The sequence below is a fragment of the Protopterus annectens genome, chromosome 16.part0, assembly GCF_019279795.1.
Source record: "Protopterus annectens isolate FY-2018-M chromosome 16.part0, PAN1.0, whole genome shotgun sequence".
In the NCBI taxonomy this organism is placed as follows: Eukaryota; Metazoa; Chordata; order Ceratodontiformes; family Protopteridae; genus Protopterus; species Protopterus annectens.
In genome coordinates, this window is record NC_056750.1 from 705,023,568 (window position 1) to 705,049,438 (window position 25,871).

The window sequence follows — 25,871 nt, forward strand, 5'->3', positions numbered from 1 at the left end:
TTGGATACGTTGTTTTGCCTTACTGGCTGTGGTTGAGTGGCACACTGAGTCTGTGGGCTATGTGTCATTTGGGTTGTGTTGGAGGATGGATGTTGCTTGCGTTTCTGCTTTGGAGGTCTCTGTTGCTTAGACAGATTATGTTTTTGTGTTACTATGTGTGGATTTTGGTAGTGTAGATTTAGTGAGACTATGTGATGAGTGTGGTGTGGTGCAAATGTTTACCTTCTCCTCATGACTGACAAGCTCAGTCTTGGTAGGAGAGAGCTTTACCTCCAGTCTGGCTAGATAAGTGCATGTCTCACAGGTTGTAGTGTTGGGTGGTAGGAGGAGAGGGTTACCTGTCTACATGAGGCAATTTCTACATAGGCTCAAGATGCCCAGATTCATCACATAGACAGGAGAGAACACTGGGAGCTGACCCTTGGACATGCCTGAATAAAAAACTATTTTCCTCTAGATAAGTGAGGAAAGTGAGTACAAGAGCTGTTTTTCTCTAAGCAATTGAGAAAAGTAAGTACAAAAACTGTTTTCCTCTAGGTAATGAGGAAGATTGAGTGCTATAGTTATTAGTAGCTTATTTAGTGCTTACAAGTTCTGAACAAGTGCTGAGCATGAACAAGCAAATTTAAGTGCTAAAACTAAGAATCTGTATCTGCACTAGACGAGTTACAGGACAGAAACAAGTGCAAATGTAGGCTTTCAAATGAAAAAGTTGAGAGAGATGGAAAAGATTGCCCAAACGGCCAATAACTACAATTTCTGGTCCAGAACCACTCCTTATGTGGTAGACAGGTTACCTAGTGCTTACCACTCCCACTGATAAGCTAGAAGGCTTCCCTCCAACACAGAAAGGCTTGGGGGGCTCAGAAGCTTACATACAGTCCTGGATACAAAAAAATCTGTATCTGGAAAAATTCCTATGCATTTAACTGTTAAGCTTACGGCGTATTAGTCTTCTAGAAACATAAATCCTAGAAGCCCATGTATGTATATACACACACATGTATGTATGTGTGTATATATATATATATATATATATATATATATATATATATGGGTCTACTTCATATGATCGACAGACCATTTGATCGACATTCATTTGGTCGACAGCTCATTTGATCGACAACTAGTATACAAGGCACTTAACAGGGAATTGCCCCCCTCCCCAATGTTGTGTGACCCTGGAGTTGATATATATATATATATATATATATATATATATAGTTAGGGGGAGTGTGGGGAGCATAGCCCCCCACATTCGGGGGGGTGGGTGGCGAAGCCCCCCACCTATTTCCTTTAAAACATGAAAAAATAACAAAAACTACACATTTTAAATGAAAATAGGTGGGGGCTTCACACCCCACACCCCCCTAACTATATATATTAACTCCAGGGTCACACAACATTGGGGTGGGGGGCAAATCCCAAGTTTTTGCCTTGAATACTGTTTGTCGATCAAATGAGCTGTCGACCAAATGAATGTCGATCAAATGGTCTGTCGATCATAGGAAGTAGACCCATATATATATATATATATATATATATATATATATATATATATATAATTTTATTTATTTATTTTACATTTGTTGACCGGGCTAGTCTAGCTGGATACATGTCCATTTTCAGTAGAGGCCCGGGGAGAAAAGCTCCAAGTAAAAACTGATACACTTAATCTAAAGGTTGTGACAAATATTATAAAAACAGGAAGTGTTACAAAAAAATTTTTTTTTTTCAAATTATAATAGTCATAGTTATTACATATATGTAAATTTGTATGTAATGATATAAAATGGTGAGACTATGAAGGGAAGATAGTAGAGGGTATAGTTTAGAAAGAAAAGTAGTAACAGGAGAAAAGTTAGTCAGGGTTAGTACAGGCGTATAACCAGTGTTTATTGAGATATAGTTTTAGATTCCTCCTAAAAAGTAAAAGAAGTCTGTGATGTGATTTCAGAGGGTAGTTTGTTCCAAAGTTTCCCAACGGAGTTAGAGAACAAGGATTCACCTGCAGAGTTGTTGGATTTGGTAGTTTTGATCAGCAGTTTGTTTGAGGAGCGTAGTTTCTTGAGATTATTATAGGGTGTTATGTGGCTAGAAAATATAGGTGTGCTGTTGGGTTGTAACAAGGTCTTGTGGGCTATTGTGAGCTGCTGTAATTGAAGTTGGTTAAGAAATTCTAGCCAGTCTAGTTGTTTTAGGTTCAAACAGTGATGGGTTCTAAATGGAGAACCCGTTGCAAATCTAGCAATATTATTATAGGATATAGCTAGTTTGTTAAGGTTATTTTTAGAAAGATTGGTATATATAGGAGACATATAGAGTAGAGTGGAGATTTAGGGTTATCACCTGTCCCACTTTGCGAGGGACAGTCCCTCTTTGGGCAGTTGTGTCCTGACAAAAAATATTAAAATTGGCAAATGTCCTGAGATTGTAGGACATAATTATGTCATATATTTTATGTAATAGTTGCATAAAACAGTTATTCTGTATCTAAAAATACCTAAATGTTATAAGAAACAGAATAAGCAACTAAAATGCTACACGAATAAGCTTTTATTTAGGCAAAAATGTTAAGTTCTATCCTTTGTACTGAATGTGGGTATGTGTCAGCCTGTAAAATCTGATGTTTGTCCTGAAAATGTCTCACTTTGGCCATTTGGAAAGGTGGCAACCCTATGGAGATTAGGTGGGTTCTGGCTATAGCGGTTCTAGCTAGTGGTGTAAGAAAGGGTTTGATTCTATAAAGGGATCCTAGTTTTTTGTTAACTATTTTTATTGTGGTGTTAATGTGAGTATCAAAGTTAAGGTGGTTGTCAATTGTTATTCCTAAGAGTTTAGTGGTTGGGTCAGGAGAGATAAGAGTTCCATTGTTAGATGTAAGAGTGAAATGTAAAGGGGTAGACTTACAGGTTGGTGTAAAGAGTAAGAGTTTAGTTTTTTTTGGGATTTAAGAGAAGGCAGCGGTGTGAAAACCATTGTTCTACGGATTTGAAAGCTTTTTGGGTAATAGACTGCAGTTTAGTTTGAGAAGTGGCTGAGCAGATAATAGTAGAGTCATCTGCATATTGAATACAAGTGTTATGTGGAATAGCTGACTGCAGATCGTTAATATAAATGGAAAATAGGAGTGGGCCTAATATGGAGCCCTGGGGGACCCCAAGGGAGATAGGAAGGAGATTAGATAGTTTATTTTGCCAGAGAAAAGCCTGCTGTCGGTTTTCTAGCTAGGATGTAAACCTGTTCACAGACATAGGATCGAGTGAAAGAGATTTTAGTATAAATAGGAGGAGCTGGTGATTAACCATGTCGAAAGCTTTAGATAAATCAATAATAAGTGCAGAGGACAGGACATTGTTATTGCGGAATTTGTTGATACAGTTTGTGAAGGATAGCAGAGCTGTGGTGGTACTGTGGGAAGGTCTAAATCCATGTTGACAGTTGGCGAGTAGGTTATTATGGAGTAGGTAGTTAAGTAGTTTGTTATGGATACACTTTTCCATATTTTTTGCAAGAGGGGATAGTAGTGCTATGGGACGAAAGTTCGAGAAGTCATTGGAGTTCCTACCCTTATGTAGTGGGATGATATGAGAAATTTTCCAGATGGATGGGATATTTCCTTCAGTTATGGTTCTTTTTATTAGAATGGAAATGGGATAGGCAATAGCTTTAGCTCCTTTTTGCAGGAATTCTGCTGGGAGTTTGTCAGCTAAGGGGGTGGTAGGTTTTAATTTCTGGAGAAGGGAACAAATAAAGGAGGTAGATACAGGTTGTAACTTAAATGATGGGGGTGGGTTTGTAGTAGAAGTAGGCAGGTTGGAGGTATCAGGAGATAGGTGGGTAGCAAGAGTTTGGATGGTGTCTGTGAAGAAAGCATTAAAGGCATTAGCTGTTTGTAAGGGATTCTCAGGGTTAGAGCCTTGTGGGTTAGGTGTGAAAGTTTGGCCTGGGTTTAGACGTTTGTTAATGCTAGACTAAAATTTACAAGGTTCTTTGTGGGAGGTTTACTGTAATTGGTGATAAAAGTTCTTTTTTGTCTAACAGGATGGCTTTTTTGTATTATTTCTGTTTTCCCTAAAGGTTTGGTGATCAATGCAATTCTTAGTGTTACGCCATTTTAACCAGGACTTGTTTCTAAGATGGATTTTTTTGCCTAGTATTATTGGTGAGCCAAGGGGCAGGTTTAGCGTTATTTCTGATAGAACGTAATGGGGCATGGTGGTCGAGGATAGTTAAGAATGTAGAATTGAAGTATTCAACTGCTTCATCTAGAGGGAGAGAATATATACATATATGTATATATATATATATATATATACACACACACACACACACACACACACACACACACACACACATACACACACCTGTAATCTGGACAAAAATAATCATAAAAACACACTCCGCACAGCAACATCTACTTCATAGGTTGGTACTAGGCTATCGTCCCTAGGGCCTATACAGGCCTAGCCATAACAATTCCCTGAATATTTCTTCCCACAATATTTACTTCCCTAGACCCCTGTCTAGCAGGGCGACTGACGTGATTCCTGAGGTTAATTTCCTATCTCCCATCCAGTTGTCAAGGTTCCTTTTGAAGAGGGCCAAGGAGGCACTCTGCTTGACATGTATGGGCAGTCTATTCCAGAGTATGGGGAGTCTCTGGGTCAGGAACCTATCCCTCCAGCATGTTTTGTTCATTGCGATGACAAGGTTTAGATCCCTGGAGCGTGTGGCTCTGAGGGATTGGGATTTCTTTAAGTGGAGCATGTCCAACAGCTCAGGGTTTGACATGGCCTTGTATGTTAAGCAGAGATCACCTCTGAGTAAATGATATGCCACAGAGTATAGTTGGAGTTTTTTAGATGGTCAGCATAGGGCCTCTGCTTTAGGCCTGTGATTCTTTTAGTGTGGTATTTCTGTGGCCTTTCCAGCTGTTGCAGATGTCTTGTGAGGTACATACCAAATGGGGCGTTGTACTCTATAATGGGTATAATGAGGGATGAGTACAGTGGGACAGTGACCTCCTTTTTTGTGGAAGAAAAGCCCTTAGAGATGAGGTGTGCCACATAGAAGGATTTCCTGACTGTTGTGGTGATGTGGCTATCGAGGGTGAGACCACAGTCCACCTGTGTCCCTAAGTCTCTCGTCACACTTTCAGTGTTTAGTGTACTGCCACCTATGTGGTAATTCATGGGTACATGTTTTTTCCCAAAGGGGATAACTATACATTTCTTGGCATTAAGCTTGAGCTCATGGCTCTGGCACCAAGCATCTGTTTCTGTAAGGCCCTATTGTAGAATATCCACATCATTTGGGGATTCAATAATGGCTCCCAGTTTTCAGTCATCTGCGAACTTTGTTAGCCAGCATCCCTTAGTGTTGGCCTATACTTCAGAGAAGTAGATGCTAAACAAGAGCGGTCCCAGGACTGAACCCTGAGGTACTCCACTTGTCATTTGTCTGGAGCTGGATTTGAAGTCGGCTACTTTTACAGTCTGGGGTCTGTCAGTAAGCCACTTGGCAACCTATCGAGTGACGTAAGGATTTATACCCAACTTAGTAAGTTTATCTATGATTTCAGAGTGGGGGATGGTGTCAAGGCCTTGGCGAGATCCAGATAGGCTGTGTGGACCTCCTTACCCTTGTCCACAGCTCTGGAGACTGATTCAAATAAGTCAATCAGGTTCAGGAGACAAGATCGGCCCTTCACAAACCCAAACTGGGTGGGGTCCAGTGTTTGAAGGTTGCCAATGTCTTTGTTTATAAGTTCCATGATAATGCATTCCATGCCCTTGCAGATCAGGCTCATCAGACTGATGGGACGGTAGTTCCCGGGATCCAAGTTGGATCCCCCTTTGTGGAGTGGGATAACTGTAGCTGTGCGCCATTCAGTGGGCACGAAGCCTGAGGTGAAGATATAATTAAACATGACACTTGGGTAAGGTGTCAGTTCATTTTGTAGTTCATGTAGTACACAGCCTGGGATGTCATCTGGTCCCATGGATGCTGTATTCTTAGCTTTGGAGAGTGTGGTTTCTACTTGTGTGACCGTGATTACCGGAATTTGGCAATCTTTTGGTATTGAGATGGGCCCTTTAGGGGGTGGGGGGGTGAAGTTGGCACTAAATCGATCTGCCAGGATATTGGCAATATCCTTGGGATCAGTATATTTAATGCCATTCTGTTGTAGCTCAGAACAGATCTGAGCATTGCCATTTAGATTCTTGACATAACTATAGAATGCTTTGTGGTTGTCTTTGGAATCTTTAGCAATTTTATTTTCGTAACTTGCTTTGGAGGATTTTGAGGGATCTCAGCTTCTTACTGAGGCTGGTAAAGGAGTTTTTGCATCCTGGGATTTTCCTCTTTTCTGCAACAGTTTCTTCCTTCTGTTGTATAGTTTGTTTATGGCAGGGGACCAACAGATTGGCTTCCTTTTTTTGGAGGAGAGCGTCTTGGTTCTATTTGGGATGGCATGATTCATGCACGAGTGGATGAGCTCATACAGTGCCTTAGTGTAGGATTCGGCAGTCGAACTTTCAGCTCCCAAATGCATGGGTGTCATGAAGTTTGTCACTTCTGACTTGAGTAGCATGAAGTTGGCTTTGGAGAAGTTTTTTACAGAGGTTTCCTTATTGGGGGGGGGGGCTAGATGTGGATGTCAAGGGTGATTAGCTTATGGTCAGACCTGACCAATGAGGAGGTGACCACTGGTGTGGAGCATCTATCTCCCATGTTGGTAATGACCAGGTCTAGGATATTGGAGCCCCTGGTGGGACAGTGGATTAGCTGATCCAGGGCATTGGAGTTTATGAATTCCAGGAATCGTTGGGAAAAGGTGTTGGTACCCAAGTAGTTTTCCCAGTTAATAGCAGGGTAGTTGAAATACCCCAGTATTAGGGTGTTTGGTTGTATCTTAATATTTTCCAGTATGTTTAGAAAGGTGTAGTGAGAATCTTGGGGCATGGTGGGGGATCTGTAGCAAGCTACAATTTGGATTGCAGTCTTACCTAGTATTAGTTGCACCTGGAGAATTTCAGATGCATTGTGTTGGGCAGCTAGCCTGGAGGTGTGAATATCCTTGGTGAATATGGACATTCCTCTACCTTTAGTGTTTCTGCCTTGGTTTGATGGCCGAAACGTGCGGTAATAGTTGTAGCCTGGTATTGCAGAGGTGCTCTCTCGAGCCTTGAACCAGGTCTCAGTTACTGCACAGATATCAAGATATCCATTTTTAGGAGTGCCTCGAGAGAGTGCGTTTTGAGGTTTAGACTTCTAGCATTCAGTAGCATTACCTTCAAAATGTTTCTTCCTGTCTAAAAATCATACATAAAACTGATGGCAACTACTGTAATGATCATTTCTCCCCTTTCACTTATTCCTCTTTCCTCAGTCTCTTAACTTCCCTGATATTCCTTTCTTGTTACATTCTCCAATAGTTCTTACAATTCCTCTCTGTCTCTCTCTTTGTCTCTCCTTACTACTGCAACCCAGAGATCCTCTGCAATCTTCTGTAGTCATGACCCACTGCGAATATTTGTTCATACATGATGTTATGTTTCTGTTTGCCAGGAGAACAAGTTCCACTGCAAGATGCATAACATCTTATTTAGTGTGTAGATGTACTTTCTGTTTTTAAGCATTCTTTCTGTTAGACTTCGGCTGTTTATCTCATTTTTTGTTATCAGTGTTTTTGCCATTGTAACTATATTTTCCATTTGAGTTTTTTTATTAACACCTTATTATGTGTTTTTGTAATTCAGTGTATTTCATGTGATTTGTATTATCTATGTGTAAATTGTGTCTAAGACTCAAGGTGGGAAAAGCTGTTTCAGAGCTTAACATTGAGGATGGGATTGATAGATAGTGTAAAAGCTTAACTTTGTTCCCCCCCCATTTTTTTCATATTTTCATATCATGTGATTTAGCCTCCATTTTGATTTAGGTATAGCATCCATTTTGTAAATGCACCACACTTCTTAAGTTTCAGTTTTGTGTCTGCCCGAGTTGCTATGCTAGTTTTGGTCCATCCTTGTTTACAACTTGAACACTCCCTTATATGAGCCGAACAATGCAAGCAAGTAAGCTACATGGCTTTAATCACATGGTCAGACTTAGACAAAGTGGCACATCCTGAATATAAAAGAAGGGACTTTCATAGGTTCATAGGTTTATACTAGGCTATCTGCCCTAAGGCATTTATAAGCCTAGCCCAAAGTTTTGTGGCTTACGCCACCCCTTATGTTAAAAAATACTGTGCCCATTAGTTTGTTGTGCCTCTGTCCAGCAGTGACACAGAGATGATTCCCGGGGTAAACCTACGATCTCCCATCCACCAGTCGAGATTTCTCTTGAACAGAGCCAGCGAGGTGCTCTGCCTCACATGGACTGGGATTTTATACCACAGCATAGGGAGTCTCTGGGTGACAAATCTATCCCTCCAGCATGTCCTATTTATATCCATGCTAAGGTTTAAGTCGCTTGCTCTAGTGGATCTGGTAGATTTGGATTTTTTGAGGTGGAGCATGTCCATTAATTCCGGGTTGGACATGGCCTTGTATGTCAGGCACAGGTCACCTCTGAGCAGGCGGTATGCGACTGAATAGAGCTGGAGTTTCTTCAGTCTGGCAGCATATGACAGATTTTGGAGTCCCTTTATCCTTTTGGTGAGGAACGTTTGGGGTCTCTCCAATTGCTGCAGGTGTCGGGTGAGATACATCCCAAATGGGGCATTGTACTCGATCATTGGTCTGATAAGTGAAGAGTACAGGGGAACAATGACCTCACTTGATCTGGATGTGAATCCCTTCATGATCAGATGGGCAATGTAGAAGGTCTTTCTAACCACTTTAGCAATGTGAGTGTCAAAAGAAAGGCCACTGTCAACCTGGGTCCCCAGGTCCCTGATAACCTCTTCTGTGCTTAATGGATTGCCACCTATATGGTAGCTTGGGGTTACCTTGTTTTTCCCGAAGGGTATGACTATACATTTTTGGCATTTAACTTCAGGCCATGGCTCTGGCACCAGTTATCAGTTTCCATGAGACCCTCTGAAGGATATCTGTGTCCGATGTACTTTCCACTATGGTGCCCAGTTTGCAGTCATCTGCAAACTTTGTCAGCCATAGTCCTCCTATGTTTGCCTGTACTTCTGAGAAGTAGATGCCGAACAGGGGGCCAAGGACTGAGCCCTGTGGGACCCCACTTGTGACCGGCTTGGAGTCTGACATGGCGCCAGCAACTCTAACCCTGTGTGTTCTGTCCTTTAGCCAGTTTGCAACCCATCTTGTGACATATGGGTTTACATTTAAGCTGGTAAGTTTCTCTATAATACCCGAGTGGGGTATTGTGTCGAAAGCTTTTGCAAGGTCAAGGTAGGCTATATGGACTGCCTTTCCCTCATCAATGGCCTTGGTGACTGTTTCGAAGAAGTCGACCAAGTTCAAAAGGCATGATCTGCCCTTGACAAAGCCAAACTGGGTCGGGTCCAATGTCTGCAAGTCCCCTATGTCTTTGTTTATGAATTCCATTATGATCCTCTCCATAGCTTTGCAGACCAGGCTTGTTAAGCTTATGGGGCGGTAATTTCCAGGGTCCGTAGAGGTACCGCCTTTGTGGAGTGGGACCACAGTTGCCGTACGCCACTCCTTGGGCACGTATCCTGCGGTAAGGCTAAGATTAAACAGCTGCCTTATATGCGGGTTTAGTTCCTCGTTGAGTTCGTGTAGCACACAACCGGGGACACCATCCGATCCCATTGATGCTGTGTTTTTAGCTTTAGAGACAGCAGCTTTCACCTGCGCATTAGAGATGTCTGGGAGGCTGCACTCCGCTGGGATAGTTATCTCTCCTTTTGGGGGGGGAGGGTGAAGTTTGCACTGAACCTGTCTGCCAGTATGTTGGCAATGTCTGTGGGTTCAGTGATTTTTGTATCATTTTGGACTAATTCTGCGCATATCTGGGAGTTTCCACCCAGGTTTCTAACATAGCTGAAGAAGGCCTTATGATTGTCTTTTGAATCTATTGCAATTTTTCTCTCAAATTTGGCCTTGGATGATTTTATGAGTGCTCGTATTTTTTACTAATAATGATCAAGGGTGTCTTCTCTTTTATGGATTTTGCTCTATCATGTAACAGCTTTCTCCTCTTATTGTAAAGTTTGTTTATGGCTGGGGTCCACCAGACTGGACGTTTGCCCTTGGTGGAAAGAGTCTTGGTTTTATTAGGGATTGCCTGATCCATGCAGTCCTGGAGGTGTTCGTAGAAGGCATTTGTATGGGCTTCCAGCTTGGGTTGTGGTTTCCACTGGCTTGGGGCCTTGAAGGATACCACCCCAGTCTTGAGTAGTGTGAAGTCTGCTTTAGAGAAGTTCTTCACTGTGGTCTTTTTGTTTGGGGTGGGGCGGGATGTGGATTTCCAGTGAGATAAGTTTGTGATCTGATCTCACCAATGAGGGATATACTTCCGGTGTGGAGCATTTTGTCCCCATGTTTGTGATGATGAGATCTAGTATATTTTCTCCTCTTGTGGGAATGGTGACTAGTTGTTCCATGGCATTTGAATTTATGAACTCCAGGAACCTTTGGGCTAGAAAGTTGGGGCTTGAGTAATGTTCCCAGTCTAGATTCGGGTAGTTGAAGTCACCCAATATAATGGTGTTTGGAGATACATTTATACCCTCCAGTGTCTTCAGGAAGGCTGTGTGGGGTTCCTGAGTTTGAGAGGGTGGCCTGTAGCATGCTACAAATTGTAGAGCAGTTTTCCTATGGTTAATTGCACCTGGATGGTTTCCGATGCTTTGCGTTGCCACCAACCTGGAGGTGTGGGTATCCTTGATGAATATGGATACACCCTCCTTTTGTGGTGTGGTCCGGGTGTTGGGGTCGGAATGCATGATATGAGGTAAAACCTGATAGTGCCGGAGTGCTCTCAGGAGCCTTGAACCAGGTTTCAGTCACAGCACAGACATCGATGTTCTCCATACTGAGAAGGGCCTCGAGGCGTGCATTTTGAGATTTAGACTTCTGGCATTGAGCAGCATTACCCTTAGTTTCTTCCCATTTTTGTTTTCTAGGGTGGTAGGTTTAGAATTTGAGCCTTGCCTAAAAAGGCACTATGGGGTAGCAAGAGCCTTAGCCAATATCCGAACCCCAGGGTGACAGGTGCAAGCCGTCCCTTGAAGCAGCGTGGCTTGTCAAGCATGTCATCCCAGGCAGACAGACACTGGATCCCCTTTGAATGACACCAGAAATTAAGCCAATTGTTAAAGCTGATCATCTTGTCTCTATGTTGTGGCATCATTCTTGGTGAAGGAAGGATACTGCTCAGGGTCAGGGTCATACCTGCCTGGGCTACATAATCAGAGAGCTCCTCTATGTCTCTTTTCATGTAGTCCAGGGAGGTGCGTCTCAGGTCGTTCACACCAGCATGGACAATGACTGTGTCATATTTGTACTTGCTGTGGAGTGACCAGTGCTTGTGTTATGTGGCAGATTCTAGCGCCCGATAGGCAGCTTACTGTGACTCTCTCCTTGTTCAGCCTGGTGAGTGGGACGTCAGTGTGTCTGACTATGGAGTCACCTATGACAAGTATGTTTGGTGTTGTATTTGGCCTTAAGGGCTGTGACTGCTTTGCACACTGATTTTGTGGTTTATGTGTTGCCTGTGGTGTGTCATGAGGTGGCAGTTGCTTGATGTCTGCTTTGGAGGCCTCTGCTGTTTAGGTAAATTTTTGCTTAGAGCCTCCGAGTATGACTTTGTGTGTTTATGTGTTTGATTCATTGTTGTGATAGCTTTATGTGAGACTGGTTTTGTGGTGTGTGTAGTTGCCTTCTCCTCCTGTCTGGTCTTGCCAGTCCTGAGTTGAGAGAGCTCAGCCTCCAGTTTGGCTAAATAGCTGCATCTCTCGCAAGTATTTGTGTTATGTGGGAGGAGGAGAGGGTTGTCAGTGTACATGAGGCAATTGTAACATTGCCTCAATATTCCCAAATTCACCAACTGGACAGGAGAGGACGCCAGCATCTGGCCCTTCGACATGCTAGAGAAATTTAGAAGTTAGGGGTGTAACTGAATAAGAGAGGACTTAGTAAGGAAGTGGGTACTCCTGGGGGGGGGGGGTTTGCTAGAGGGACTTTGTATAATACAGAAGTGCTAAACCTGAAAAGAAGATGCTTTTAAGACAAGTAAAAGCTTTTAGGAACAAGTGCTGTGCTTCTTAGTTAAGGGATATACTGTTTAGATTACTAGTAGAGCAGTTCTAAGGGAAAAAATGAAGAACAGACTTTATGGAGCCAGAAAAAGTTTAACCTTGTTAAACCGGCGCTGCCCGATGCTGCTCTAGTGGCAACTCCACTTCATCGCTAAAGCACTCTAAAGTGTGCTTGATAGCAGGGGCTGGAAAGAGCCAGGAATTGACCCAAAACAGCCAATAAAACTACAGTTTCAAGTCAGTAACCACTCCCACGGGGGCAGGGAAGCAGCTCAATGTTTATCACTGCCACTGATCAACAGACAGACTTTCCTTTAGCCCAAGCAAAAATGGCCTCACAGAAACTTACAAAACAGTTCAAGAACAGCAAGCCTGTAACTTGAACTTTTTTAAATCTCAGAAAAGTGGGAAAAAAGCAAGATTTTTTTTGTTTTTGTTTTTCAGAGATAGCAGAGGTTCACAAGTAATATCAAGTTATAACAGTGCAGTAAATGACCCCACACAAGAGTGCTAGGTCAAAGACAGAAAATATGCAAATTTTGAGGAAAAAAACGATTTTAAAATTAAGTGCAAACAGGAAATTCAGTATACAGCTTTTGGTTGTGCTCTAAATACACATACTAATGCAGAAATCAAGTTTAACAAGCCAGAAAATGCTCAAACTAGGCAGCTATGCAGAAAAACTTATCAAATAAACAGAGGAAAAATACTTAAAATCTCAAAAGTGGCTCCTTTCTTCTCTCAGCGTTTTCTCCTCTTGGTGGGTGCTTCACCAACAGCCAACAAGCCTGAAAGCCATAATGTTAACATCCATCCAGAAGACAAAACCACCATGAGGAGAAAATATGAGATTGAGACTTTTATTTTATACCTGCTTCTCTCATAACTATCTCATGTTTGTCAGTAAAAGGTATTTTCAAGTAAAATCACCTCAGTAAGCCACTTCATATATGACTTGATTATTTACGAGTCGGTAAGTAATAACAGGGATATAGCCAGGGACATTAGTTTTGCAGTAAAGGAACTTATGCTCCTGGCTTGTGGCTTAAATTTTAACACTTTATCAGGGGAATGGCGATGGCCCTAATACTTCTGTTAGTAAATCAGTGAACATATCAAAACTTTGGTTCTAAATAGGATAGGGACAACACTTTCTCTTTCTAGTGTAAGGAAGCTGTATTTCCACACTGGGGTGAATTTGAAGTGAAAATGAACGATCTTATTTAATGCAGTCTGTAGTTTTTAGAATATTGGCAGTAGGGTTCATGTAATTAGTGGAAGGGCACATTTTAATATCCAAATCATTTGTCTAAATCTAATCTGGCTAGTATGAATACCCCTTTGTCTGTATCTAAATCTGAGCAATATGAACACGTCTTTGCCTAGATTTAATCTGGTTAATAAGAACACTCCTTTGTCTTGATCTAATCAGACTAGTAGCAACGTTACTTTGTCTGCAGCTAGTCTATCCTTTGTGTATTTATGTTCTTCAGTGGGTATATGAGTTTTGTAAATGGCCTTCAGTACATGGGCTGCAGATGACAAATATGGATCCAAAAAGCCCCTCAGACATTTAAACAGCATGCTTTTTCCAAAATCCCTCTGGTTAGTGCACACATTATCAAGTTCAGTAGGAATCTATTACGTCATTCTTATATTCTAAACATCTTACTTTTCTTAATATTAAAGTTTAAGCCGAGCTATCTAAAATATTTATTTTAGGTTCTTTTCAAGTACTGTGCAATCATCTAATGTTTTGGTCTGAGCACCAGATTGCCATCTCATCTGTTCTGAGTCAGGCAGAATTTTTCCCCGCCCTCCCACTCATTTAAGTTGTCTTGTTAAATACCACTGTCTTTCTAGTTGCCCGCCTCTTATGTTAATCTGACCATATATCTCATTTCTCTCTACTTTCACTGGCTTATGTGAGTAATCACAAAACCATCACTTTTGAAATCCCACCCCTTCAATTATTTAAATTTATTGGCCATCCTACAGTATTTCATAGTGCCAAAATACAAAAGTAACCACCCCTTTCAGTCCATCTTGCTGTTTTAAAAATAGTAACTCTCCACTAAACCTTAACTTTTTAAACAGGTAAAACTCAAGTTACCTACTTTCATATCTAACTTCTCTAGTGCACACTGCAGAGTGCATTCTTTTCAATCTTACCTTTAAGCATCCCTGTTACTAGCACTTTCTCTAATACCTAAAAAGATCATCTCTACTTGACTCCAAGTAGACTTTTCTCTATCTGTTAAACCTAGCACTTGCTCCTACAGTACTTATTACCTTGATACGGCACTCTTATAGATAGCACCCCAAAAGGCAAACCCCCATTTCTCGGTCACCCACGTCCCCGGAATCTCTTTTAAAGTTTTTGTCTAGTCCTTCTAGCATGTCGAGGATCAGTTGCTAGTGTCCTCTCCTGCTCAGCTGGTGAACCTGGGAATATTGAGGCAATGTTACAATTGCCTCATGTACACAGACAACCCTCTCCTCCTCCCACAAAACACAAATACATGCGAGAGATGCAACTATACGGCCAAACTGGAGGCTGAGCTCTCTCAACATAGGACTGGCAAGACCAGTCAGGAGGAGAAGGTTACCACACACACTATAGACCCAGTCTCACATAGTACCATCACAACCTCAAATCATACACATAAACACACAAAGACATAATCGGCGGCTCTGATCAAAAATCTACCAAAACAGCAGAGGCCACCAAAGCAGACACCCAAACAACCACCACCTCAGAACACAACACCTGCAACACATAGACCTCACAGTCAGAGTGTCAAACAGTCACAGCCCTTAAGGCCAAACACAAAGCCAGACACACTAGTCATTGGTGACTCCATAGTCAGACACACTGACGTCCCGCTCACCAGACTGAGTAAGGAGAAGGTCACAGTAAGCTGCCTGTCGGGCGCTAGAATCCGCCACATAACGCAAGCACTCAGGTCTCTCAACAGCAGGTACAAATACGACTCAGTCATTGTCCACGCTGGTGTAAACGACCTGAGACGCACTCCTTGGACTACATGAAAAGAGACATTGAGGAGCTCTCTGATTATGTAGCCCAGGCAGGTATGACCCTGACCTTGAGCAGTATCCTACCTTCACCAAGAATGATGCCACAATACAGAGATAAGATGATCAGCTTTAACAATTGGCTTAAACTCTGGTGTCATGCAAAGGGGATCCAATGTCTGTCTGCCTGGGATGACATGCTGGACAAGCCACGCTGCTTCCCAAGGGACGGCTTGCACCTGTCACCCCTGGGATTCCGGATATTGGCAAAGGCTCTTGCCACCCCCATAGTGCCTTTTTTAGGCAAGGCTCAAATTCTAAACCTACCACCCTAGAACACAAAAAAGGAAAAAAACTAACGGTAATGCTGCTCAATGCCAGAAGTCTAAATCTCAAAATGCACGCACTCGAGGCCCTTCTCAGTATGGAGAACATCGATGTCTGTGCAGTGACAGAAACCTGGTTCAAGGCTCCTGAGAGCACCCCAGCACTATCAGGTTTTACCTCTTATCATGCGTTCCGGCCCCAAAATCCGGACAATACCAAGAAAGGAGGGGGGGTATCCATATTCATCAAGGACACCCACACCTCAAGACTGGTGGCAACGCACGATGCATCGGAGACCATCCAGGTGCAATTAACCATAGGCAAGACTGCTCTGCAAATTGTAGCATGTTACAGGCCACCCTCACAAACTCAGGAACCTCACATGGCCTTCCTGAAAACACTAGAGGGGATAAATGTATCACCAAACACCATCATACTAGGTGACTTCAATTACCCTAATATAGACTGGGAACACTACTCAAGCCCAAACACCCTAGCCCAAAAGTTCCTGGAATTCATAAACTCAAATGCCATGGAACAACTAGTCACCATCCCCACAAGAGGAGAAAACATACTTGATCTCATCATCACGAACATGGGAGCACAATGTTCAGCACCGGAAGTATACCCCTCACTGGTGAGATCAGATCACAAACTAATCTCGCTGGAGGTCCTCATCCCACCCACACCTGAAATAAAAAAGACCACAGTAAAGAACTTCTCGAAAGCCGACTTCACACTTCTAAAGACTAGTGTGGTCTCCTTTAAGGCCCCGAGCGTGGAAAACAGTACTCAAGCCGCTGAATCACTTACAAATGCCTTCTACCAGCACCTGCAGGACTGCATGGATAAGGCAATCCCAAGCAAAACAAAGACTCTTTGTACCAAAGGCAAGCGTCCAGTCTGGTGGACCCCAGCCATAAACAAACTCTACAACAAAAGGAGGAAGCTACTACAAGATAGAGCAAAATCCTTAAAAGGTAAGACACCCTTGATCACTATAAGTAAAAACTAAGAGCTCTCATAAAATCATCCAAAGCAAATTTTGAGAGAAAAATAGCTAAAGACTCAAAAGACAATCATAAGGCCTTCTTTAGCTATGTTAGAAACCTGGGAGGAAACTCCCAGATATGCTCAGAACTAGTTCAAAATGATGTGAAGATTACTGATCCTACAGACATTGCCAACATACTGGCTGACAGGTTCAGTGCAAACTTCTCCCCCCCCAAAAGGAGAGATATCTATACCAAGCGATTGCAGCCCCCCAAACATCTCCAACGCCCAAGTGAGAACTGCTCTCTCCAAAGCAAAAAACACAGCATCCATGGGACCTGATGGTGTCCCCGGCTGTGTGCTCCACTTAACTCAACGAGGAATTAAACCCACAGCTAGGACAGCTGTTTAATCATAGTCTTACCTCTGGATACGCACCCAGGAGTGGCGCACTGCAACTGTGGTCCCACTTCACAAAGGCGGTGCCTCCACCGACCCTGGAAATTACCGGCCCATTAGCTTGACAAGCCTTATCTGCAAAGCCATGGAGAGGATCATAATGGAAAACATAAATAAAGACATAGGGAATTTGCAGACTTTGGATCCATCCCAGTTTGGCTTTGTCAAAGGCAGATCATGCCTTCTAAACTTGGTTGACTTTTTCGAAACAGTCACCAAAGCCATTGATGAGGGAAAGGCAGTCCATACAGCCTACCTCGATCTGGCGAAGGCCTTCGATACAATACCCCACTCGGGTATCATTGAAAAACTCATCAGCTTAAATGTTAACCCATACATCACAAGATGGGTTGCAAACTGGCTGAGTGACAGAACCCACAGGGTCAGAGTTGCTGGCGCCATGTCAGACTCAAAGCCTGTCACAAGTGGTGTACCACAGGGCTCAGTCCTGGGCCCACTCTTGTTTGGCATCTACTTTTCTGAAGTACAAGTAAACACAGGAGGGTTATGGCTGACAAAGTTTGCAGATGACTGCAAACTGGGCACCATAGTAGAAAACACATCTGACACAGATATCCTTCAAAAGGGTCTCACAGAAACGGATAACTGGTGCCAGAGCCATGGCCTAAAGTTAAATGCCAAAAAATGCATAGTCATACCCTTCGGGAAAAACAAGGTTACCCCTAGCTACCAAATAGGTGGCAATCCACTGAGCACAGAAGAAGTTATCAGGGACCTGGGGACCCAGGTTGATAGTAGTCTGTCATTCGACACCCATGTAGCTAAAGTAGTTAGGAAGACCTTCTACATTGCCCACCTTGTCATGAAGGGATTCTCATCTAGATCAAGGGAGGTCATAGTCTCCCTATACTCATCACTCATCAGACCAATGATTGAGTACAATGCCCCATTCGAATGTATCTGACCCAACACTTGCAGCAGCTGGAGAGGCCACAAAGTTCCTCACCAAAAGGATAAAGGGTCTCAAACATCTGTCCTATGCTGCCCGACTGAAAGAACTCCAGCTCTATTCAGTCGCACCGCTTGCTCAGAGGTGACATTTGCCTAACATACAAGGCCATGTCAAACCCAGATTTGATGAATATGCTTCACCTCAAAAATCTAGATCCGTCAGAGCCACAAGGGCGGAGACTTAAACCTCGACACGGCTATTAATAGGACGTGCTGGAGGGATAGATTCATCACCCAAAGACTCCCTATGCTGTGGAATAAAATCCCAGTATATGTGAGGCAGAGCACCTCGCTGGCCTTGTTCAAGAGAAATCTTGACCAATGGATGGGAGATCGCAGATATACCCCAGGGATTACCTCAGTGTCACTGCTCGACAGAGGCACAGCAAAATAATGGGTATAGTTCCCCATACTAAAGGGGTGGCGTAAGCCACAAAACTATGGGCTAGGCTTGTAAATGCCCTCGGGCAGATAGCCTAGTATGAACCTATGAACCTATGAACCTATCAGTATACAAATCTATGTTAATGTTAAGGAGTGTAAGGTAAGGTCATATTATTACTGAACTGGTAAAATATAGAGGTCAAAGGAGTAACGAGTCTTTTGCAAGTATGATTGTGTATGGGGGAGTTGCACAATGGCTTACAAGTTTATTAATTAAGAAGTTATTCATGATAACATAAAAGATTAAAGGATTGCTGCTTTTATGAGATGTTTATAAATGACTGAATCAAAGGCTCTTGTGATGTCAGAAATACAATTCCAGAAAGAAATGGAGAGCCAATAGCCTTAGGTTAGAGACAAAAATGATACAGTAGCACTACTGTGTCCTTTCCAAAAAGCTACAGTAGTGGTCAGACTTGTGTACTTCAACATGATTTTTTAAGTTGGGTTAACAGAGCATTTTCTATCACCTTACATTGATGGGATAAAAGTGACATAGGTCTGTAAGGTTCAACCAAGGTTTAGGGTCTTGCTCTGGAAAATAAATAAAGGTTGTTATTCTAAAGTGTAAATTGAATAAGGATGCATGCAAACACTTTTTCATGTAGAAATAAAACTTTCAGCCAGATTCAATAAAGCCTACACTAATTGTACATGATATGTATTCAATAACATTCTTATCACATTTTTGTGCTTTCTAGTCACTCAGGAAGATTACACTAAGTGTACATGTAGTCTAAACTTTGTGGTAACCTTTATGAATCCCTATCAATGTTTAAAGCTGCAAGAATATCAGTAGAAATACTAAAATTAGGAGGAAGAAGGTGTGAGTTATGCCTGTTGTCTGTTCACTCAGAAAGGTGTACACTTAGTGTAGGTGTTATTGAATATCAGGGTTTGTTTTGAAACTTTAAACACGATCTTTAAGTAGTTATTTTATGCATCACCTGGATGAGTGTTAGCTCAGCAACATACAACAACTGTCATGTTTGTTATATATTTTTGAGAGGTGACATTTTTTCCTGAGAGATCTGTACTTTGTAGTACTTAAAATTGTACATACTTTGTTCTCTGCAACACTCTTATTCACTTTGTCATGCAAGTTACAATTCATAGAGCATAATTAGCCTACAAACTTAGCAACGGTGAATTTTTAATTAGAAGTTTGCATGGATTTCGATTGTTTTGTCCTCTTCATGCAGCCATGCAATCTGTCAAGTCATCTTTGTTTAAGACCTCTTGGTCTACAACCTCAAAGACTAACGTTCTATCAGCATTGAGGACAGCAAAAATGACAGTATTATTTATCCCACAATATTCAAGCTAAGGTACATGGATTAAGAAGCCATCTATAATAATTACATTTCCCGAAGAGATACAAAGGACTAAAATGTACTGCAATGTTCCAAATGTGTGCAAAATAAAATGGAAGCTTTCAATCACAATGAATGCCCCCAGCATGCCACTACAGTAAACAGATAATGAGAACTGTATATGTATGGGGAAGTAATACATCTCTACATCTGTACAGAAATGCCCCATAAATGCCTTATATTTCTTGGATAATAAGTCATTTAGCTTCTGAAAAAGGAAATGGAAGATATGGGCTAAGCTTATTTACATCTTTAGCCTTTAAAGAGTAGATTTATTCAGGTCATGTGTTCTTGTTTCAGGTATACTGCACAGTCAGTAAGTAAGCTCTGATAAATGCAGAAGCATAAAACCTCTTATCTGTCTCCTTATTGAGCAGGTTGACATTATAGCAATAACCCACGCCTGGGTGTGGGTAATGCTAAATTTACCCACGGTTGGCGTGGTTTGGTCCCGAGGGCCAGGGGCCAAACAAAGCCAACCATGGGTAAATTTAGCATTACCCACACCCAGAAGTGGGTTATTGCTATTATACCATGACATTATTTAAGAAAAGAAACTATTACTTTTCTTAAATAATGGCATAGTATAATGCCTGTTTACTGCCCTTCCGCAGATGTCTGGCATCCGGCAGTTCTGATGTACTGCGCCAAGCGCAGTACATCAGAGCTGTATAAAGCAACGGAGAAAGCAAGATCTCCGTTGCTTTTTTTTTTATGTTTCGCTATGTTAAATGAGTTTAACATAGCGAGACAGTTTTAAAATAAGCAACGGACATCTCCGTTGCTTATTTTAAACTGTCTCGCCATGTTAAACTCATTTAACATAGCGAAACACTAAAAAGCAACGGAGATCTTGCTTTCTCCGTTTTTAAACACTGTCTCGCTATGTTAAATGGGTTTAACATAGCGAGACAGCTTTAAAATAAGCAACGGAGATCTCCGTTGCTTATCTTAAAGCTGTCTCGCTATGTTAAACCCATTTAACATAGCGAGACAGTGTTTAAATCGAAGTTATACTAATGGAAAAAAGTCCGGGCGACCGGACCTTTTTCCATTAGTATAACTCGATTTACAACGGGCACGCTGGCCAATCAGCGTGCACGTTTTGGGGGGATCATGGTATAATAATAAATATTACAGTCTGTTTTTCAACCAATTACAGTAGCAACTGCTACCACTGTGACATCATCTTTAATTGGTCAAAGAACTCTTCCTGCAATGACCTCAGACGGAACAGTATCCTAGAAAATGTCACCCTCTCAGACCACTATCTAGCATATTCCTCATTTGTCATTCCAATAACTGTATCTGCCTGTAATAGTGGCATAAAGAAACCCCTGTATGAGTCCATAGTTTTCTATACTGAAACACTTCAAAACCTTCATTTGCCACCCCCCAAACAAAGGAAGCAACATAATTTCCCTGCATTTTGAATCTGGCCTCTCCCACTTTAACTCACCAAATAACCAAATGTCTACCTTCCTCTAGTCTGATCATTGTGCCTTCTCTGTCCCTGTTTTAATTTGAACAAAGGTCCATACCAGGGACAAGTGCACAGTGGACTGGAGGCATTGCAACTAGTATGATATCTGATACAGATCTACTAAACCAAGACTGTTCCCTACACTCTACTTGGCATCTACTGTTTACTCCGTCTTCTCCCAAAAGATTCAACAACCACCCTCTGCTTCTGGCTGATATAGTCTTTTAAATCCCTCCACCTTTTAACTTTCCTACCGGCTTCCTAAAGTATAGTCAAAAGTCTTGCTGAATTCCAAATGTATGTCATTTACAGAATTCTGTCTGTCGTCTGACAGCACTGTTTTTATTTTAGCAGGGAGTTCTTAGATTCACTTATCAGTTATGAGAAGTCAAAGAAATGGACAAAACTGTACAAAAAACTGCTGTTGTATGAGGCTGTACAGTAATAATCAGCCAAATAATTAGCGTTCAGAAACTGTTGGCATCAGAAGTGAAAGCCAGTAGGCCTTTAACTACTGACTCCTGCTAAACTCTACTTCATTGCATTGGAACCGCAGTCGGTAACCTTCAGCTTTGTAGCTCCACACTACTTACTAACAAGATATGATACTAAACTCTGTATCCTATCATGGTATTAAGTAACATGGAGCTAAACAGCTAGAGATTACTGAGTGTGGTTCCAATGCACTGAAGTGAGTCTTAAAAGGAGCCAGTACTTCAAGGCCTGATGGCTTTCATGATCTACCAGTAGTTTGCCAAGCCTAACTGACCAGAATCATGCCTTACCTCATGAACGTTTTTAGAGTTCTTTCCTGACTTTTTACTTACTCTTTCATCTGTGCATCTTCCCGCCTCCCTACAATGACGGCCAGCTGCCTTGTCTGTTCTGTGTGAGGATAATAACATATTTAGTTGTTTTGTCTGACTTGCAACATTGTTTAATATTTTTTCTTGATGTCTCATTACGTGTGTTCCCAAATACATATGAAAAAATGATATTACCCCATCCCCTTTGTCATCATCTTCTGAACTCTAGTACTGCTTTGAACTATAGCACAAGCCTTATTACTTTTTATGGTACCTTCAATGGGATTTTTCATTCAGCCTCCCTTCCATAACTTTCAGAGATAACTTATTTCATTTTTAGCTAGGCTGATTTCTCTCTTTCTCTCTTTCTTTGTCTTTCTGCTCTCATAATAAAAATTTCATTTTTTCCTCACTCTTTCCTTAATGCGGTGCCAAAGCTTTTCCTCTGTTCTCACTTTTGGCCTCTGTTCCATATTATTAACTAAACTAAGAGGTTTCCTAGACAGACTGAAATGTATAAGTTTGGGTCCCTGTTATTGAGATGCATACACACACACACCCATGGAATCCTTATAATGTCACAATCTCTGTTTATCAGCATTCACTTGTCTTATCTTCTGTCAACCCACTCACTTAAAGACCAAGTCAAAGGTATTACAGTTTCAGGCTGGGAAATCATCACTTTCTGCATATGTCCACTTTCCACCAAACCTAGTGTTTCACTCTGCAGCTACATAAGACGTGATCAACTGCCTATTCAGTCATATAAGGTTTAAATCTCTATAAGTAACTCGCTCCTCTTCATTTGATCATACACTAATTTATCATCTTTTTTCCCTACATCTTCTCCCCTGGTTCCATCTCCCTACAGTCTTAAGCCCAGAGTCTTGGCCCTCCCTTCCCTCTTTTGCTTTAGTATCAGAAGTCTGTTACACAGTGAGGAAGGGTTTTCCATTTGCACCACCAGCAACCTAATTTAATGAATGGACTTGGGCCAATAGTCGAACCATTTGGGGGCAATGTGGCCAGTTCTCCTATCCTGGAGTGAGGTTTTGGAGTAGCTCTATGTCTACACAACCTCTGGTGAAGAACAGAAGCCTTACACTTTGCTCAGATTACAGAGGGTGATAATAATGTCTTTAACATCATTGCACTAGTGACCACCCCCCTCAAGGTAGAGACTTTAAATAGCTACCGTGAGGATGATGGTTCCTAGCTCTGATCATGCAACCTCCCAGATGGATCCCTTGTTTCCCTGAAACTACAAATGACTTACATGAGGGGTTGATACCCTTTGAAGTCAGGAGCCCACCCAGCAAAGGGGCTTGCTAAGGGTACCCAGAAGATGTATCTGGTGGATCCAGGGGGTTGGACATGCATGGAAGCCAGGAGAACAGCCAGAGAGCTGCATGGGACCAGGAGGCAAAATCAAATTCAGGTAATAGCATAATCTGATCATTATTAATTGCTGTGCCCATGTTTCTTTTACAAATACAATATTTAATGCCTTCTTATATTAATATAATATTCAGCTGACTCACTTTTTACCTACACTCCTGGCACAGCAAAGCATCACTCTGCACTCATGCCTTTTCTTGATATTTCACTGCCTTATGCACTTCACTCCCTAGGTGCTCCATCATTGCCCACAGTATGCTGCTACTTCCATCCTTCCTCTTTCAGTTTAAGGGGATTTTGTTATAAAATATCAACATCCTTCCCCGTCAGATGCAGGCAACAAACTATATAATGTATCAGACCTTGCATGTACTCCACAGTCACTTAATTGACCACTTTTCCAGTCCATCAGTTATGAATTTGTTTAATGATTAATGCCACTGCTGTCTGTTTACTATGTAGATTTGTGTCACCTCGATAACTGGTGTCATACTCTGTGACCCTGGTGACACCTGAAAGTTGTCCTCCTTTACTGGTATGGTTACCTGCGGTGCAAAAAAGATAAATGAAGGTACTTTTTTTTTTTCCTGATGAAGAAATATATTATTTCAGGTTAGATGGTACTTCCACATTATTCTGATAATACCTTACTGGCTCATGAATAACATAGGTAGGTATCCCCCCAACCTCTGATAAAGATTCTCTATGCTATGTGTTTATTTACCAAGTATGTATTGATTGCCTTATTACATGGTCCACGATAAAAAACATACCTTAGGAATATAAATATGGACTTTTGGTAAGATGTGCCTTGTAGTTCATCATAGTAATCTAGGTAAGGTTTGATAGCATCAATAAGTCCAGGATGCATTTTATCCATTTCATCAAAGATGAAGATAGAACGAGGACACAAACTGACATTTCCACGAATCCATGTCTGCAACTGTTCCTGGTGCATAGGAGAAAAAAAAAATTATACTCAGCCATGAGTTGAACAGTGAGCTGAAGGAATCATCTGCAGTCATTCTGAAGATTTGCTGAAATGACACAATATTTAAATGCATATATCAACATAAAAGCAAACATAAATAATCATTGGTTCTCCCCTGAAAAGAGACAATTGACCTAGTGGGATTAACCTAGTCAGCAAAGGATAAATAAATAAATGCAGAATGACTTACTTACTCTAACAGTTCAATACATGTTACAAATTCCACACCAGAGTTCATTAATGTACTGTACATTCCTGTATGCATGTGACTTGGACAGGAGCTGCAGACTGGGAAAGGTTAACAGCAAAGACAAACTTTCCTCTAATGTATTATGTTAGATGTCTGTAGAGCTTGTATCATATCAAGTTCTGGACGCTTTCACCAGACAGAAATAAAACAAAACCAAGCAGAATGTTGTGACGTCCCTCCTCTGGGCCAGTAATTAAGGAGGCTGAATATTCACCACTGACACCGGTGAGGGACGTTCACTTGGAACAAAGATAGATACACACAGTATTTTCAGATCAGCTCTCTGCACCAAGCACAATTTCCCTTAAGAGCACACAAGGAACACACTCAGTCCGGGGGCTGAGTTTCCCTCTCCCTCTATCTTTCTCCAGGCCTCCAGTAAGACTCCCCACTGGAACAGATGTAGATGTGAGTCCTCAGCCAAAAACAATCCACTATCCTTTCTGTGAAACCAGTGCTCTGTGTCCCTGTTCCAAGCAGCTGACATACACACTCTTTGAGATTTGATTTCCTCACACACACACACACACACACACACACACACACACACACACACACACATACGCACACACACACACACACACACACACACACACACAGAGAGACAAGATTTACTAGCTGTGCCCCCTTCTGCCCAGACTATAAGGTAGTTACTGCTACCAGATACTCCAAAGCCAGCTACTCTAAGGCTCTTACAAGGGTACCCATTTATACCGAGTGAAATTAATATTAATGCAAATGGTAATGTTGACCAAACAGCCAGGCTTTCAGGAGTGGCCACAGTATCACCAAATACATATAAGTACCCTCAAAAGTTAAAATATTCTCTAAAGGCCCAGCCACAATGAAAGTTTAAATATATTTAGTAATAAATAATAAAATAATATGAAAGTACTAAATATCTATTCACAATAAACGCCAGAGTTTCAGTCACCGAAAATATTAAAATAACATAGATGAATAGATTCACATACATAAAGAAAAACAATACTTAACTAATCTCACTATATTTTCCTGACTCATATAAAGAATTACTATTCCCTGGTTACTTACTAAAGCAAGGCACGATGAAGTAGTTGAGTGATCCTTCTATGTCAGATTTCAAAAACAGCCTTCCCTGAGACTTCT

At 41.7% G+C, this 25,871-nt stretch overlaps 1 protein-coding gene across 1 annotated transcript in view; it reads right to left on the reverse strand.

Moving 5' to 3' along the window:
- Nucleotides 1-24,460, reverse strand: part of LOC122791078 (torsin-1B-like) — an 89,028-nt gene extending 64,568 nt beyond the window's left edge. The window contains exon 1 of the mRNA XM_044058855.1: nt 24,276-24,460. Coding sequence (XP_043914790.1) covers nt 24,276-24,460 — 185 coding nt within the window. The remainder of the gene's footprint in view (nt 1-24,275) is intronic.
- Nucleotides 24,461-25,871: the final 1,411 nt, after the last annotated feature.